This window comes from Lepisma saccharinum, chromosome 19 (genome assembly GCF_977018435.1).
Source record: "Lepisma saccharinum chromosome 19, izLepSacc3.1, whole genome shotgun sequence".
Classification (NCBI taxonomy): domain Eukaryota; kingdom Metazoa; phylum Arthropoda; class Insecta; order Zygentoma; family Lepismatidae; genus Lepisma; species Lepisma saccharinum.
Window position 1 is genome coordinate 906,359 of NC_139247.1, and position 19,858 is coordinate 926,216.

At 37.5% G+C, this 19,858-nt stretch overlaps 1 protein-coding gene across 3 annotated transcripts in view; it reads left to right on the forward strand.

The window, feature by feature from the left end:
• LOC146002786 (uncharacterized) overlaps positions 1-19,858 on the forward strand; it is a 100,534-nt gene that overhangs the window by 19,659 nt on the left and 61,017 nt on the right. For all 3 annotated transcript variants that reach the window (XM_083140721.1, XM_083140719.1, XM_083140720.1), the window contains exon 3: positions 7,010-7,140. In XM_083140721.1, coding sequence (XP_082996847.1) covers positions 7,010-7,140 — 131 coding nt within the window. The remainder of the gene's footprint in view (positions 1-7,009; positions 7,141-19,858) is intronic.

Below are 19,858 nucleotides of genomic sequence, written 5' to 3' on the forward strand. Positions count from 1 at the left end.
TATGAACTGGTGCACAACACTGCTGAACACTCTACTCCTGGCAATGGAATAATATTGCTTAGATCCTTCACCATTGTCTCCAGGACTGTCTGGTACACTCAGGCTGATGTTTTTACCCTTTCTTGCAGAAAAGGAGCTCAGTGATGCTATCATAATGCCTCGTTTCCCAGTAGGCACTTTGCCTTTATTGCTAGAAAGTGGTCTGTATGTTACTTGTAAGCTTTAAGTCCTAGGTCACTTTGCAACATACGAGACATGGACATTTTGGAACTGGTCAGTTCACAGACCACTGATGCTTCCGAAACTGATTGTTCCAATTGCACACTCCTTATAGTACATGGCTGTCCCTGAAATGTTGGACAGTATGATACTTGAATCACTTGGGATATTTGAAGCTTCTGGAGAATCTTGAAAATTTCAACTGACTTTCCTATCTTACAGGCTGCTAAACAGCCACATGTTTTCATGTATTTAGACATTTACTTTGCAAAATCATGACATTAATTATATGGTCTTATTCATAAAATAAATAACAAGAGGCAGAATATTGCACTAAATTACAGATTGTTTATAAATATATCAGATCGGTAATATTACTGATAAAACAGATGCACCATAGGCATTTGTAAAATATATTTAGAATAGTAATGTACTGGGTATTGAGCAGGGACGGCGACAGGGGTGAGCACGGGTGGGCAAGTGCCCACCCAAAAATTCCTGTGCCCACCCGATTGCCCACCCAATCAAATTCAATAAGTACATATACTTGAGGATATATGAATGATTCAATAAGTAAGTGTATTCTGGTGTACATAACATGTATTTTTTATTTTTAACTTCTGAATAGTATCTATGCTAGAAATGTTCACATATTATCAACCCATAAAAAGCCAATTTTGTCATTAGAAAGTGAAAGTAATTACTAGAGCTATTGAAATAAAAACTGTGATCAAATGAACACTTCCATGATTAAAAGCAGCTAGTAGGCGTAGGAGGCTCAAAATTATTCAGGGTATGATCAACATTAGATCAGAATTTAGGGTGAACTTGAGGACAGCAGCTCCGGGCCTTCACTGGGAAAGACTGCTTTGAAAAGTACCACATAATGAAAAAAAAAGTTAGGTACTTCGGATGTGGGAAAAATATAATAACAAACCACACCATGTAACTTAGCGAGAAGTTATAACTGAAACTGTGTAGAGGGGATTGGAGCAGTGGCGCAACCACAGGGGGAGGGGGCATTGCCCTCCCCCCCCAACCTTGGACTGAAATAAGTTCTAGGGGGCAAAGGGGGGGAAAACATTAACGGCTAAGTGTACCTGCAGGGGGCAATTACCGCCCGCAACTTCAAATTTTATGCAAATAAAAAATACTTTTCGTAAAATTTTCTTGATCGGTTGTTCATGTAACCATACGTGTATTGCTTCTCCCGCATTAGTAACATGTAAGTTCAGAAAACGAATACCAACTTAGCTAATAATCTCTTTAATTCTGAACAGATTTTTCAATCTTACTTGTTTATTACTTATGAGTGATATTTTGTCAAAATAGCCTTTTATTAGCCTAGAAATACTTCATGGACAATGAACAAAGAATTGGTTATCCCTGTGTGTTTTAAATCATTCCTAATAAGACGTTCATTTTCATCCAAACATTCAGTGGCGGCGATTAGGAGGAGCGGGAAGTGGGGGATGCAGTTCCCCCACCACATTTTGCCACTTTTTGCCCCCGCACTATGACCTCATTATGCTAAGCCTTTTCTACCACGAAAAAGTATATTGTCCTTGCCCCTCAAACGTTGGCACTCAATCGCCGCTACTACAAACATTCAGATAGATTTCTCAGTTGTAAAAAACCTTATAAGCTAAAAAATGTGACCCCCAAAGAGTAACTCTTTCAGTCAAAAACTCATACCATGAAAATACTATGCTCAGGAACATGCATTCACGATTGTCTACCATCGCACTTTCTATCACTGTTGCCGAATACATAAAATCAAGTATGTGTCTTGTATTTGCAACACAAGCTTAAATAAACCTAATTCACATTTATTTTACTCGATTAACATGCATGAATGAATGTGACTAGAATGTATGGCTGCGCATGTGTAAACACTTCCTTGAAATAATTATGTCCATCAGAGACAAAGCGAAAGAAAATAAAACAAGATGCGACAATAGATTAGAAAAGATAAAGAGGAAAACAAGAAAAGGAAAGGGAAAAGAAGTAAGATAAAAATCGGGAGTGTAAGAGAGAGGGGGATGCATACGTCTTACATACACATATATACTATATATGTTCTTACATTTATACTGCCCACCCTCATCTATCAATGTGGAGCTTCTGCCCACCCGGTCGAAAATTTCTGGCGCCGCCCCTGGTATTGAGTACTCTGGAAAAATGTGCTGATTCTGGAAAACTCAGGGAAAATGCAGTTATAGTTTACGTTGGAACCTTGGTGCCGGCATAACTCTTGAACGCATGGAGCGATTTCAACTAAACTTGGTACACGTATCACTTGCAATCTGGAAAGAAATATTGTGGGGGTAAGACACCCCTAGGGGGAGAAAATAAATAATAATAATAATAATAAAAAATAAAATAATCGAAAACGACCGATATTAGTGTGGAATCCATAGTTTTCAGAGTTGCTAAGATGAATAGTGACACTTCCAATGCCGTTCAACTCCCCAAGTTCATAACCTATCGGGATGGAGGGTGAGAGGATGTGAAAAATAAAATGTCAAAAATGACCTAGCTCTCGAATGCCTAGAGCAATTTCAAGCAAACTTAGTTCACATATGACTTACAATCTGGAAAGAAATTCTGTGGGGGGTAACACACCCCTGGCACCCCTAGGAATGGGGTGGGGAGGGGGTGACATGTAAAAATAATCGGAAACAACAGATATTAGTATGGAATCCATAGTTTTCGGGGTCAATAAGATGGATAGTGACACTCCCAATGCCATTCAACTCATCAAGTTTATCGCCTATCGGCAAGGAGGGTGAGAGGGGTTACATTTTACACTATAGCTAGAATTCATTATTTTCCTGTCTAATAGAAGATTGGTATAAATAAATACCTGGGCAACGCCGAGTAATCAGCTACTTTAATTTAAAGTTGCCTCAACCATTTTCTTTGCATGGCCATACCATCCTTACCTTTCGTTAAATATTACTGTTATTATGAATGGGACAGATTAATGGTACTCTATTAATATCAACCAATATAGGTATATTGGTGTATCCTTATATTAGTAAAATACCAGTAATTTACAATAGCCTGTAATTTGGTACAAAATTCTGACATTTTGTTATTTTAGGAATAATAACATAATTTATCTCATATTTTTTTTATAACTAAATATCTAAATAGGCATTTTTCTGATGAAAGGCAAAAACCCCATTGCAGCCACTTCCTTGCATACAAAAATTATGAGGTGAACATTTGCAATTTTATGTTGTATCAGTAGAATGTTGGTTACTGGTTTTGTCAAAAATGTCATACCAGTTCATCCCTAAATACTACTACTACTACTACTACTACTACCACCACCACTACTACTACTACTACTACCACCACCACCACCACCACCACCACCACCACCTCTTCTTCTTCTTCTTCTTCTTCTTCTTCTTCTTCTTCTTTCTTTTTCTTCTTTTTCTTTTTCTTCTTTTTCTTTTTCTTTTTCTTTTTCTTTTTCTTTTTCTTTTTCTTCTTCTTTTTCTTTTTCTTCTTCTTTTTCTTTTTCTTCTTCTTTTTCTTTTTCTTCTTTTTCTTCCTCCTCCCAACAACAGAACTAATTTTCCAGAGTATATGCATATCTATGTTACTATAATTAAGGGCATGGTACTATAATTAAGGGCAAAGATTTCAGGCTCTCTTGGGAGTTAAACAAATATTTTACCAACTGTATTACAAATCACAAAATAAGAATAACTGTTTTCACTAATCTGTAATGCAAAATAAGCATATATCTAAAGTCTATATCTTCAAAGTACCATGTTGTACAGTTGTAATGAAAGAAGTCAAGTCCCTCTGATGTGCTTTATTGGGATACACTGATCAGTTAGAAGATTTTCTTGATATTTCCATGAGATTTGAATTTTTCTCAAATTCTCTTAGATTTGCAGGTTTGTAAAACCCTCATTGTGCAAACTAATTAATTGTATTTAAATACATATAACTTTTCAACAGAGGAGCATATCAGGCTTTTTCAAATGCAGCATATCTTTTGTGATCCGAAACCAGTGTTGCCAACCTCCCGATCAGGAAAAGTGCTGATTACTCTTAAATTATGCTAAATGCAACTAAATTGAGCCAGGATCTATGACTATTATTACAATTAGTATTATTTGAAGGGCTCGGGTGTAAAACATGGTAAGTGACATTTTGGTCATTTTTTAGTCATAAAGTAAAATATGCCATCCTTCAGTTTTCAAGTGAAATTGCCATGTCATATAATTTGCATTGGACTCAGTAAAGCCTTCTGAAATTGGTAAACACAACACGAAAACAATTTATCTACAGTATAGCTGATAATAACCTTTTTTCTTAATGAACTCAGAAATTACCAAAATGTCACCATGTTTTCCACCTGAGCCGTTCATTTATATTATTATCATATAATTATTATTAATTTATGATTATTATTATTATTATTTTCGGATGAGTGTTAAGTTCAATTAATGCAACTATTTTGGAGTGAGTTATGAACATTCATTATTGATTATTTACTACAGTTTAACAACATTAATTGCAATGGTTTAACCAATGAAATAAGTTGAATCTAGTGCTTGATGAAGTTTGAGATAATTCGACTACTAGGACCCCAACTTTCTACCGATTTCCTTCAATAAAATGTTCCTTATGAGCTAAGTGTGAAAGGATAAAGAAAACATTTAAAGAAGAAGGTGGACCAGGGTGTGGCTGGAAAAACTTGCCCCTGGTTTGGCGAGCTACCCTTTGTTTGAAATGTCCTCACAAATAAGATCTGCAGATTTTTGTTTTTTACTTTTTCAAAATATATTCCCTTAAATTCAATGTATGTCCCTCCCAGGAACTAGCATTTTCAGATGAATGCTAGGTTTTACCATTAAGCCAAACACAGGGTGCTAGGTTCCAAAAAAAGTTCAAATTTTGCTAGGCATAGGACCATTATGCTAGGGTTGTCATCACTGGCCAAAACTAGCTTCACCTTTGCCTAAAATGGGATAGCTATTGGTTGCCAATTCTCTCATGGCTCTTACCTGCCCCTACATTGATCATCCTCCACTACAGCGACCAGCAACAAAATGCTTCTCTCAAGATGAAGCGACAACTAACAGACTAGACAGTGAAGAGTGAGCTCAGTATTCCACATTATGCTTCAGCTGAGAGAGGATTCAGTATTATCTTGTCCATATTGTTGTGATGACACTGCAATCATCGGTCATTGCATCTACAAGGGCTGGGATGTAAGTCATTGCAACTCTATTTTTGTCTCAAAATTATCCACCTCTTTTGTTTCTGTAATGCTGCTATGCTTTCAGATTTGTAATCACATGTGGCTCGATGTATCTTTAACTATGTTTGCTTGCTTCCATATGCTATGCCTGATACACATGATCTGCATTGTTCATACATTTCACAATACTATACACTGCCCACTACCATTTGTACATTTTGGATTTCCATGCTAGTTCCGCATTCTCATTCAAAAAGTAGGGATAAGCTGATACCGATGTTGATGTATCGGTATCAGCCGATACCAGCAGTGTCAGTATCGGAAAGTATCAGTTGGAATTTATTTACGTATAAAGGCAAATACTATTCCGGCATTTTGGTCTTTCACGAGCTCCGCAAAAATGCCATGTGACACTTTGGCTGAGAGTAATTTTCTTTGAAATTTTGCAAAATTCGAAGTTTCTTTTTATTCTACACCAGTTTTGTGTGAAAAAACTTAATTTTGTCATAATGCAACATGTAGTTTGATATTTTAACTTAAATCTTGAATATTTTAAACTAAACATCTTGATAAATCAATGCATGTAATTGGAGTGGAATAGTTACAAACAAGTATAGTATCAATCAATATTTTGAACAACTTTTTTTCATTATTACAATTTTCAAGTTTTGGTATCAGCATCAGTGTTAGTAAGAGTATCAGCATTGGTATCAGTATCGGTTCGAAGTGGTATCAGCTCAGCCCTAGAAAAAGTAGTTGCCATGACCCACCCCTCACATGTGAACACACACACATATTTAACTCAATGCAACTGTTAATTTGCCACCACAACAGACCAACTTAATGATATTACCACTGAAGTTCCTTGCTTTCAATCCTGGTCAGTGCCTCTTCCATCAATTTCATCTTATCTACACTCATCCGCATCACCACCGTTATTCAAATGTACCAGAAAAGTTATTCTAAATAACAAAAATACAATACAATGTGCCACCCTCTGTGGCAAAGTGGTTAGCACAACACACTACAATGCCATTGGTACTGGGTTTGAATTCCACCCTGGCCATGGATGTTCTTCGTGAATGCCATTTGATCAATTTCATCATACCACTGATTCTTGTCTTTGTGATTAGCCAAATGTGGCTGAAAACCGATGTAAAATTAACTAAATCAAACAATGCAAGCATGAAATGTGTAAAACACTGGATGTACTGGACCTCACTTCTGCTCTGTTTGGATATAGTCTTAAAGAAGTTCTGTCTAAACTAAGGTAAAGCTACCCATTAATTCGAGGCTGGGTGAGCCCTAGAGCCACTTTATGCTGGGTTAAGGCTGGAAAAATTCCAACCTTTTAACACCCACCCTGGTATTGGAACCTGGATCACCCAAGTGGCAGTCTGACACCCTACCAACAAGACCACGGCGGCTCCTAAAGTCTAAAAGTAAAAGAATCTTAAGTAATTTATTTTTAAATGTTATTATTTAACATCATAAGCTTCTTGTTACATGGAGAACCCGCAAATATTTATATCTGGTGTTCATGTCTATTTTTATTCACAGGTTAAAAGTCAATTGTATAACCAACACACTATTCATTGTGCAGACATTAATATTACTTGTCAAGATTCTTCTACTGGTGAAGTTTCATCTCGCAAATCTGAATGCAAGAAAGAGAAGACCACTAGAAGAAGGTAGGTGCATTGATTAATGACATAACCAGGGAACAAATTTATATGAAAATACATATTGTCATGTAATGCTAAAATCAAAATTAATTTGCTACATCTTTGTGAATTGTGTTATGTAAGCTTGAAAAATGCTATTTTTATTTCCATATTTTTCATATATTAGTTTTTAGCACATATTTGACACTTTTTAGTTATTTTTATTTTCAAACATATCCCAATGTACGTATATTCATATTCATGTTATTACTACATTTTCTCTCATTGTTTTAAATACTCATCTGTATTTTCTTCGTTTTCTACTGTGATTATTTGATCTTGGCAATAGTTTGGTTTGATTTGGTTTGATTTGGTGTTTTAAGTCCACTTTATGCGCAGTAAGGCTAATTGGGACTGGACCTACAGTTTAAAGTGGAATCCAAACCACTTGTGCCTCCACCGGGTATCGAACCCGGGACCCCTTGATTACAAGGCAATGACGCTACCACTGCGCCATGGGGGAGGCCTAATCTTGGCAATAGACCATGCATTTGGTTTTCTAACATTCGTGTCAAAAATCTCATTGCTAACAAGATGGAGTACATGGCTGGAAGTGGTATAGTGTTATGTTGAAAATAAAGACTCTGCTAAGAATATTCTGTGCCTAGACTCTGAGGATGCAGCCTCAGTTGAATCTGCAAAACACTTGCCAGTGACACAAGTTACATTCAATGTACTTTTTCATGCATTACAAAGTGGTCCAACATCTTCAGGATAAACATCTTCCTCTTACTAAAAGTTTTGAAATTGTGAATAACCTATCAAAGAATTAAGAACAGGCTGCAAATATGGTTATAATGAAGATGTTTACCAACAGCCTAGTAGGTAGAACATATTTCAATATTGGTCGCTGATGTTCAGAACGGAAACAATCCCATTTTGGACTACCCTCAACATCCCCATTTTAGCAGACAGTGGCGGATGCTAGACAAGATAATCTATCAAGCAGCATGTCAAAATCTAACTTAAAACTGAAAGAATCAATTATCTAATTACCAAATTGAATGTTCAGAGGAGTCTAAAGCAGGATTAGCAAAATTTTTTTTTTTTTAACAAAATGAAAGAAATAAAACAGTTATTTTTTAAAAAAATATGTTTTAAATATTTTAAGTGGTGTTCTAATCAAGAACAAAACATGTTTTAAACAAATAAAATGTTTAAACATAACGCCAAGACTTATAATGATTAATTCAATTCAATTAAATTCAATTCATTTCAATTCAATGGTCTTTATTCTTGGGCGAGGTTCAGCAAATGCTGATCTACCACCAAACACGACAAAGAAAGATGTAGCAGAGTACCTAGGTACATTATGATATACATGAAGATTATAAGACACTACAGAAATAATAATAATAAAAAAAACATAAAAGAAACTACAAAAAAAATAAACTACTTCTAAACAAAGAAAATCACAAAAAGAAAACAGATGTAGAAATATATACAGGGCGTGTGTGCAAGTAAATCAAAAAATAATAATATACATGTATTATTACTTAGTTTCGGTCCAGTTTTCTTTTTTTCAATAATTCACAGGAAACCGTTACTTTGCTTCTGATCATCAATCAGTGAATCATATACTGCCATACGAAAGTGTTTATAGTTCAATAGTTTTATTTCGTTCGGGAGTGCATTCCAGATTTTAGGTGCCATGTAACTAAATGAAGATTGCGAAACAGAAGTTATGCAGCAAGTTATATGGAGATTAGTGGCGTTTCTGGTGGAGTATAAGTGTGTTTCACTCCTGGCTTTAAGCTTTATACTCAGATAGTCCAGGATGTTTTTATTTATAACTTTGCAAGTAATGCAGGTCATGTGCAGTTCCCTTCGTCTTACCATGTTGAGAATTTTGTGCTAATAAGCACAGGGAGAACGTGTTCGTGATTTTTAAATCTGTAGACATACCTCATGCATGCATTTTGGACTTCATGAATTTTGCCTGAGAGCCTTTTTGTGATTCTTGGCCCGTAAACAACATCACAATAGTCGAAAAGAGGATATATTAAAGATTGGCCCTAATTTAATTTAATTTTCGGGTGAAATAATGTCAACAAGCATGTAAAGGCACTTCAGCACTGAATATCCTTTACCACACTGTTTCAGTACATGTTCAGACCAGTCTAATTTTTGTTTTGATCCATGGTCAAGCCCAAATTTCGTATTGTTTGTGAGAATGTTGTGTTCTGTGTTTCAATTAATATTTTGCATTCACTGAGATTAATTTGTTTCAAGATATTATTATTTCCGATAATAGTAAATATAGATTTCTTTGAATTTAGAACTAATCCATTTGATTCACACCAGTTGCTTACATTTTTCAAGTCCTGATTTAATAGTGCAATTGTATTTTGTAAATTAAATATATCTGTCGATATATACAATTGCGTGTCATCAGCATAACAGTGCACATTACAATATTTCACTAATGTAATCAAGTCAGCAGCTGCAACGTGAATAATAAAGGACCCAGGATTGAACCCTGAGGGATGCCAGCATTCACTAGCAGAGGCGAGGACAGTTTATATGTTAATACATGCTGTTGCCTTCCACGGGATACGTCTCGAACCATGTGAGTGCTATTGGGGAAAATGTGTAATACTGTAGCTTTGCAAGTAGTATTTTATGTGGTAGCATGTCAAAAGCTTTGCTGACGTCAAGTAAAACTAACATTGTTACATGAGATTTGTCCATTGGATGGAAAATATCGTCGGTCACTTTCAGGAGAGCGGTTTGGATGCTATAGTGAGGGCGAAAACCGTATTGTTGTGGGGGAAGAATGTTATAGTCGCCAATGTACTTACGAACTTGATCGTTTACTATTTTTTCAATGATTTTTGAGAGTACCGGCAAAATACTAATGGGGCGAATGTAATTTACAGAGCTTGGGTTCTGTTTCTTATGTATGGGAATGACCTTTGCCTGTCCAATTTATAATTATGAGTAGGGCTCGGATAGTTATGCACTTAAAATATGCAAAATATGCACTAAAAACATACAAAATATGCACGTACAAATTATGCACTTTTGAAAATCATACTACCTTATTAAAAATATTTCCTTTGAGATACTGCAAAACCTTAAAATTGTTTCTTTTTGAGTTCCTATGATTTAACGTACAATAAGTATAAAAGTCGTAGTTCAGAATTCTTACACACACTCTTGTGTACTTTACATTTTTTTTTATAAATGTCAGAAAAATTACCCTCTTTATTGATCATGACTACATTTGATTAATGATTATAACAATGCATCTCAGTTTTGAGCTTGAAATTCCATCTGTTTTTGGGAAGAATAATTTTAATACTCAGAATATAACTCGCTCCACTTCACAAGATACAATTCGACAATATTTTAAGGCAACCGCATATGACAAGTCATGTTCAAGATTGCAGTGTAGTCATTTCTCCATCACAAAGAGTAGTGGCTGTGTGTTTCCGTGAGAATGGCGAAAGAAGTTATGAAAGGAATTAGGAAGTTATTTTATTAAGAAGACAATATGACCAACACACTGATGTAAAATACAATTTTTGTGGTGGTTATTAGCTGTAAAATGTGCAAGAAGTTTTATATATATATATATATATATATATATATATATATATATATATATATATATATATATATATATATACTAGCTGATTACCTGGCATTGCCTGGGTATTTATTTATCACAATCTTGTATTAAATTTGTCCGTGGGAGAAACATGGCGATCTTGACCCCAAAGAAGGACTAAGAACTCTGAGCTACCACCGTGCAAAATTTCTGTCGGCTAAAAATAAATCATAGCTAACGCAGGCCTCCCACCATTATTGGGCTTTCTCTCACAATGATCGGTTATTATTCAAATAACTAACCTCAAACAGCTAATAATAACTACTGTTTAAATCCACTCCGCAATACTTAATAAACTGCCCCTGTGACTTGTTGATCGTGATTGAGAAATTGAGAAAGCAAGTGTGTGTCTCTCTCTCTCTCTCTCTCTCTCTCTCTCTCTCTCTCTCTCTCTCTCTCTCTCTCTCTCTCTCTCTCTCTGTCTCTCTCTCTCTCTCTCTCTCTCTCTCTCTTTCTCTCTCTATCTCTCTTTCTCTCGCTGCAAATGTCATCGTGAATGTCACCAATTAGCTTAGCAACTCCGAAAACTATGGATTCGACACTAATGTAGGTCATTTTTGACATTTTATTTTTCACCCCCTTCTACCCCCCATGCCGATAAGTGATGAACTTGGAGTTGAACAGCATTCGGAGTGTCACTATTCATCCTAGCGATCCCGAAAACCCGTGACGTGTGGTGACTTTTGGCTAATCGTGAAGATGATACGATAAAATTGATGAAGGGACTAAACACAAATAACACCCATACCCAGGTCGGGGTTTGAACCCGGAATCTCTGACTTAGTAGTCAAATCAACTTGTTTTGGATTTTCGAAAGGAGGTGGGAGTTACGTCAGGGTGGCGACAGACCTGGAAAACCTGGAAAACCGGGAAAAGTCAGGGAATTTGAGGTGTCAAAAAAAGTCAGGGAAATGTCAGGGAATTTCGTCTTCATTGACTTTTTTTTATTATTTATTTATTTATTTAAATATATCGTTATGGAACTCTGTACGGGAACAGGAAGTCTCGTTCGTAAGTTTCGGCCTCAACTTTTAGGCCCCTTTTATATGCAACACAAAAGAGAAAGAGAAAGAAAGAGAGAGACAGAGAGAGAGAGAGAGAGAGAGAGAGAAATAGAAATAGAAATAGAAATAGAAATATTTCTCTCGCCCTGGATTCTCGGCGGGAATTTTAAATTCGAACACTCTTTGGAGGAAAATTGTTATAACTCGGGCAGTATGGGAGCAATCTACTTCGGATAACTTTTGTTTTTCAGCTAAAACATCAGCGCATGCAACCGTGTACAATTCAGAACGCCGAACCGAGGAAGGGGGTTTGGGGGGCGCGACACCCGAATTTCAATGGAAATAAACATGATAATCTGTAGTTTTCCCCTTCTTCTCCCTCTATTTTGGAGAGAAGCCGCAAACTTTAGTATTCTTTTCAAAGAATGGATATTTCTCAAGAGAATGAAACATGTTTTATGTTCTTGGGTGCCATACAAGGTGAATAATAAGCCAAAATGTGATTTTTTTTTACGAAAAATAGGTAATTTGCATTTTTGGAGGAAAATTTTTATAACTCGGGCACTATGGGAGCAATCTACTTCAGATAAGTTTTGTTTTGCAGCTAAAACATCATAGCATGCAACCGTGTACAATTCAGAACGCCGGACCGAAGAAGGGGGTTTTGGGGGCACAAACCCCGAATTTCAATGGAAAAACATAAAAATGTGGAGTTTGCCCCCTCTTCTCCTGCTATTTGGGAAGAAGGCACGAACTTTAGTATTCTTTTCAAAGAATGGACATTTCTCAAGAGAACGTAACACGTTTCATGTTCTTGGGTGCCATACAAGTTGAATAATGAGCCAAAATGTGAAAAACTGTTCGGAAATGTGGCATGGATATGTTGTGGAGAGGGGGGAGGTTGGTCATCAATATGAATTTTCCAGGCTTGTTCCAGACCTGTGTCAGGGTTTCCACCCAAACATAAGAGTATGAAGGTCCAAAAAGCACATTCATTTCGTAATCAGCACCATGATACCATATGGTATCATCGGGCGAGTACGACCTTACTCTGATGATACCATATGGTATCATCGGGAGAGTAAAGGTTAAGCCTCTAAATATTACGTGGAAAATACATTGAATTATCATTTTTTTTTGTCCGTATGGGAGTAGTAAGGGGACTTGTCAACAGATGGAGGGGATAAGAGCGGGTGGTGCCGTCCGATAGTTGTCAGACATCGTAGTAAGGCATTTTGTTGGGCAAACTAAAGGAACATGGAAACAAATAGGTTCCATTGATATATATACAATTTTTGTCGAATATCGCCACCCGACAAAGTACCTCACTCAGGGTGGCGACAGACCTGGAAAACCGGGAAAAGTCAGGGAATTTGAGGTGTCAAAAAAAGTCAGGGAAATGTCAGGGAATTTCGTCTTCATTGACATTTTTAATTTTTATTTATTTATTTAGTTATTTAAAGATATCGTTATGGAACCCTGCACGGGAACAGGAAACCCCGTTCGTAAGTTTCGGCCTCAACTTTTAGGCCCCTTTTATGCGCAACACAACCACGGCGCCAGAAACCAGTGATGGCAGGAGGAGAGAGAGAGAGAAATTTCTCTCGCCCTGGCTTCTCGGCGGGAATTTTAGATTCGAACACTCTTTGGAGGAAAATTAGTGTAACTCGGGCACTATGGGAGCAATCTACTTCGGATAACTTTTGTTTTACAGCTAAAGCATCAGCGCATGCAGCCGTGTACAATTCAGACCGCCGATCCGAGGAAGGGGGTTTGGGGGTACAACCCCCGAATTTCAATGGAAAAAACAAAAATCTGGAGTTTACCCCTTCTTCCCCCGCTATTTTAGGGAGAGGGCGGGAACTGTAGTACTCTTTTCAAGGAATGGACATTTCTCAAGAGAACTTAACATGTTTCATGTTCTTGGCTTCCATACAAGTTGAATAATAAGCCAAAATGTGACTTTTTTTTTTTTTACGAAAAATAGGTCATTTGTATTTTTGGAGAAAAATTGTTATAACTCTGGTACTATGGGAGCAATCTACTTCGGATAAATTTTTGTTTTGCAGCTAGAACATCAGAGCATGCAACAGTGTACAATTCAGAACGCTGGACCGAGGAAGAGGGGCTTGAGGGGCGCTTCCCCCGAATTTCAATAAAAAATGTGGAGTTTGCCCCCTCTTCTCCCGCTATTTTGCCGAGAGGGCGCAAACCTTAGTATTCTCCTCAAAGAATTGACATTTCCAAAGAGAAGGAAATATATTTCATGTTCTTGGGTGCCATACAAGTTGAATAATAAGCCAAAATGTGAAACTGTTTTTTACTAAAAATAGGTAATTTGCACATTGCTCAGAAAATTGTTATAACTCTGGCACTATGGGAGCAATCTACTTCGGATAAGTTTTGTTTTGCAGCTAAAACATCAGAGCATGCAACCGTGTACAATTGAGAACGCCGAACCGAGGAAGGGGTGTTTGGGGGGCGCGACCCCCGAATTTCAATGAAAAAAACAAAAATGTGGAGTTTGCCCCCTCTTCTCCCGCTATTTGGAAATAAGGCGCGACCTTTAGTATTCTTTTCAAAGAATGGACATTTCTCAAGAGAACGTAACATGTTTCATGTTCTTGGTGCCATACAAGTTGAATAATAAGCCAAAATGTGATTTTTTTTTCTTACGAAAAATAGGTAATTTGCATTTTTGGAGAAAATTGTTATAACTCGGACACTATGGGAGCAATCTACTTCGGATAAGTTTTGTTTTGCAGCTAAAACGTCATAGCATGCAAAGGTGTACAATTCAGAATGCCGAACTGAGGAAGGGGGGGGGGGGGGGGTTTGGGGGCGCGACCACCAAATTTCAATGAAGAAAAAAACAAAAATATGGAGTTTGCCCCCGCTTCTCCCGCTATTTTGGGGAGAAGGCGCAAACCTTAGTATTCTCTTCAAAGAATTAACGTTTCCAAAGATTGAAACATGTTTCATGTTCCTGGGTGCCATACAAGTTGAATAATGAGCCAAAATGTGAAACTCTGTTCGGAAATGTGGCATGGATATGTTGCGGAGAGGGGTGATGTTGGTCATCAATATCAATTTCCCAGGCTTGCTCCAGACCTGTGTCAGAGTTTCCACCTAAACATAAGAGTATGAAGATCCAAAAAGCACATTCATTTCGTAATCAGCACCATGATAACACATGGTATCATCGGGCCAGTACGACCTTACTCTGATGATACCATATGGTATCATCGGGGGAGTAAAGGTTAAGCCACTAAATATTACGTGTGGAAAATGCATTGAATTATCATTTTTTCTTCTCCGTATGGGAGTAGTAAAGGGACTTGTCAACAGATGGAGGGGATAAGAGCGGGTGGGGCCGTCCGATAGTTGTCGGACGTAATAGTAAGGCATTTTGTTGGGCAAACTATAGGAACATGAAAACAAATAGGTTCCATTGATACATACGATTTTTGTCGAATAGCCGCCCGACAAAGTACCCCACTACAACACGCGACAGAAATTGCATGGACTGCAGCACCAACAAAAATCACATGCATAAACAAGAAGATCTTTAGACTGCAAATATACTCCCCGAATTTTGTTACTCTTTTGGCTCACTTCACCTTATTTAATGTAGCAGTGCTTACGAAGGTTTTCTTTCATCATCCTGACGTATTACTGGTTTCGCACAAGTTAACATACGTTTACAATGACATTGCACTATTCTTACATATCAAGAAGAATCCAACCAAATGGGATATATATTGAATACTATCACGAAAAAGTGAAACATAAATCTGCATTGATGAACGTTATAAAAATTGGCAAGTGCATGCTCCCAATCTCAAATTTACTGCAACACAAGTATTGCAATGAAATTAACGCCACTCTCTGTCCTGTCTGTTTAAACTCATGAGAGATGGTAATTAATCTCTCACTGAGTAAGGTTAATGTCCAATATTATGAAATAAAATACTAATAATAAATACGTAAATATTTTAACCCTCGGATGCATGTCACTTTTTTTTTACAACTTTACATATGTGGGGTCAATTTGACCCCAATGCAATTATGCATTGAAATAAGTACGACAGAGTAAATAGTTCAGCTAATATGGTTTATTGATCAATAATTTATCTGAATATGACATAGGAAACAATTACCCTTTTATTATTATTATTTAACCCCCCCCCCAAAATAACAATGTATTGATAATTCACTGTTCTACATATTAATGGTAGCTACACTTCGCTCGCAATTATCAGAACTTCAGTTGACCCGAGAAACAGTATTTCAGAGATAATACAATACAGCACTAAATATTATTTTATCTAGAACAAATAAATTTAAAAAAAATAAAAAAAATAATAAAAAAGAAATAAATAGAAGAATGTGCCAGCCTCTCATGGCAATTAAATACACCTCACTCGCATTCTGAGCACACCACAATCACACTGCTGTGGAGTTTGGAAACAGGTTTCCCACACCTTCTGCAATGTTCCGTCGTCATCCTGTCCTCTTGTCTTGTGCAGACCTGGCATCTTACTCTTTTCTTTGAAGATCTATCCCCCCAGTCTCAGTGTCTGCCTTACTACGCCGCAAAGTTTCATTGCCTCGGTTACTGGTTTCTTCAGGTTCAAGCTTTGGCACCTCCCCCGCATGTGAGGAAGAATCAACATATTCGCAACTCGATAAGGAACATACGGCGTCTGTGACTGACGCCCGAATGGTGATTAGAATGCTGTGACAAGTAGCATGTGTATGCATTGATAACGACTACGTTGATTACATTATAGAAGAGGGCCATTGGCCATCGACGTTTCGGTCTTCTGCAGGTGTATGTTTGAACCAGTTTGTCCATGGCGTCCACTCCACTCTCTGTTTGGTTGTAAAACTTTATGATTTCTGGCTTCTTCTTAGAATCATCATCATCAATGTGTATGTCATGGTGCATGGTGCTGAGTAGAATGACATTCTTGTTCTTCTTCGGACGTAGCTTACCAGGGTCTCATTTTCATGGAAGGCGAATTGTGATGTGCAACGCTGTCTTGTCTTTATATTGGTAAGTGCAGGTGGAATTTCACGTTTGTTTTTCTATACTGTTCCAACAATGGTTACATTTTGTAACAGGAGATCGATAGCCAAGTCATGACTTGTGAAAAATTGGTCAGTTGTGATATTTCTTCCAAAGTTCCGCAGTGTGTAGCACAGTTTCTTCACGACGTTGCTGGCGAGGTTCTTTTGAACTGGCTCTCCTGGTTGTCGCCCCAAGTAGATTAGACCGTCTTTTTGCCTATAAGTTATCAGCGTCGCACAACCAGAAGATCTTTATGCCGTATTTGGCCGGCTTACTTGGCATGTATTGCACGAACTTGCATCTCCCACGGAAAGGCACTAACTGTTCATCAATCGTAAGAAAGGCGCCAGGTACCATGATTCTGCGACAGTTTTTGATAAAAAGTGTCCAGATATATCGAAATGCAGCCATGTGATCAGTCTCCAGACGTGCAGCGCCAGTATGTTTGTCATCAGATCAGAGCAATCTTCTGATGTCTTCGAAACGATTTACTCCAAAGGTTGCTTTGTACTTCGGGTTGGAGAATTTGTTGAGAAAAATCTCACGAACAGGAGCTCTCAGTTGGCCTCGATCCGCGCCAAATACATCTGCGCATGCGCACTTTGCAGTGAGTCATGGCATGGTGGGTGGTTGACCTTGAGATGATTGCGTTTAGTTTGGGCATAATTGAACATAATATGTAGGATCAATTTCCCTTTATGAATGTTTTCCTGCTGTTTTCAGGCTGGGGTCAAAATGATCCCACACATGGAAAGGAGGGGTATTGTTACAAAAACGTTAAAAGTATAATTTAGAATAAATTGTAAGAAATTTATTTATACATGTTCCTATACCTGAAGTAGCATGGTAAGATGTCACAGAAAATCAGATTTATTTATTTAGATTTTATTATAATACCAGGAAATAAACAGACAGTGGGGTCAAAATGACCCCACACATGCATCCGAGGGTTAATATAATATTTACTCAAATCATTCAATCATAAAAGCAAATGACTTTCTTCAAGAATTGACTTTTCTCTGCCAGCTCTGCTAAATTTTCACTTTCCATCTACTGATTTATACGAGGGGTGCCCAGAAAGTAATTTCCAATTAGTAGGGACATTAATTTTTCGCAAACGCCAAAACCTTGAAAAATGGTAATTCTTGCGGAGTTATGTTTAGGAATGTGCAGTGATGTCTGGACACATTTTTCGCCCGTTAGAAATATCGAAATAATGCGTATTTGACATAAAATGCTAATTGTTGGCGTTTTTAGCGATTTTTTTTAAAGAAATGTCCTAAAACAACGAAAAATTCCATGAAATCCAACATTCTTGTCTTCTCTAGGCCATGTTTGTGTACATAGAACATGCAAGTTTTCCAACATTTTACTCAAGAGTAAACTATAGAGTTATGCGTACATGGAATAATTCCGACAGCCACATTAAATCATGTATTTCCCACGATTTTTTCAACTTCTAGCAAAACCATTTGCATCACAGAGCAAAGTGGCAGGGTTCTAACAGGAGATCGAGTGCTTATCAATCGTCACACGGGAGCCACATCTTCGTATTTGTCGCACGAGATATGTTTTGAATTACCAAGCTAAGTGCGCACCATCGGCATTTGGCGAACTAGTAATAATGGAACTCAGTCATTAGGGCATCTGACTACTATGCGCGAGACCAGGGGTCGATCCCCTGCGGGGGAGAACAGGGATGTTACCACCTATTCAAACTGCTCCGGCGCCCACCCAGAATCATATGTAGCTGGTACCTTGAGGAAACTTTGAGGGATATAGGTAGCCAGGAGCATGGTGCTGATCACATTACCCCTACCTTCAGCCGTGTTCAAGAAAGTGTGGGGCCCTAACTCCACACCCCTATTATACACCTTCATGGAAAGTGCAGGGGAACACTTTACTTTTACTTCCTCAAAAATATGTTCCAACATATCAAACTGTCACGAAAATACGTAGACCATGTGACCTACAATTTAAAATAATAGTTTAAAAGCACAATGGAGTATTACGTTTCGGTATATTTGGCAGATTAATGTTCTAAAACAAAAACGCGAATTTTGGGAAACGTAACACTAACAAGTCAAAAAAAGATAATGCCAATTTTTGGTGCCATAATATATCGGTATCTGTCACGTGAGATTGATTGATTCTAATTTTTTGGGTGCGTCGCCACTTATGGTCATTATGCACCCTTCAGAATACATGGGGAAAATTCTACTATCTAAAATCCTTACCTTAAAATTAAAAAAGGGGTATGGGAAATAACTTTCCCAAAATAACTTTCAAGATATCAAACTCTCACGAAGAGGCGTAAGCCATGCGACTTACAATTTGAAACAGTAGTTTAAAAACACCATGAAGGTATAATTTCAGATATTTGCCAGAAAATGCGCTAAAATGAAAATGTGAATTTTGGGAAAAATAACACCGTATAGTAAAAAGTAAAAAATAAGAAAATACACCTATTAAAAAAAAAAATATCAAGGTCCCTACCGATTAGGCATAAATAAAACAAGAATATCAGTTGTAATTTATTGCATTAGTAACAGTGAGTCCTAACCTAATTTTCGGCATAATCACCACCGTTGTTCTGGCATTTGTCGTAGCATGGCACTAAATTTTGTATGACCATGGTATATGTGTCTGACAGCAAAGACTGGAACTATCTCTACTGCAGTGTAGCTGTCAAATCCTTGCCCTGCCAGAAACCTCTTCAGTTAAGCAAAGAGATGAAAGTCTGTACATTCAAGGCCAGGGCTGTACAGAGAGTGGTCCAAGATCTCTCACCTGAAGTGATGCAAAGGGCCCGTGTGTACTCAGCTGTATGGGGTTTTGCACATTCGATTGGTGTGAATTGTCTGCACCGTCATCTGACCATACTATCACTCACGACGTCCGGTCTGCACACCTCACACGATTGCTGGTGGCTCTGTGCCAAATTCTGAGCGTGCAATGAAGGTTACATCACAGTCGGTGGGAGACTGTATGAGA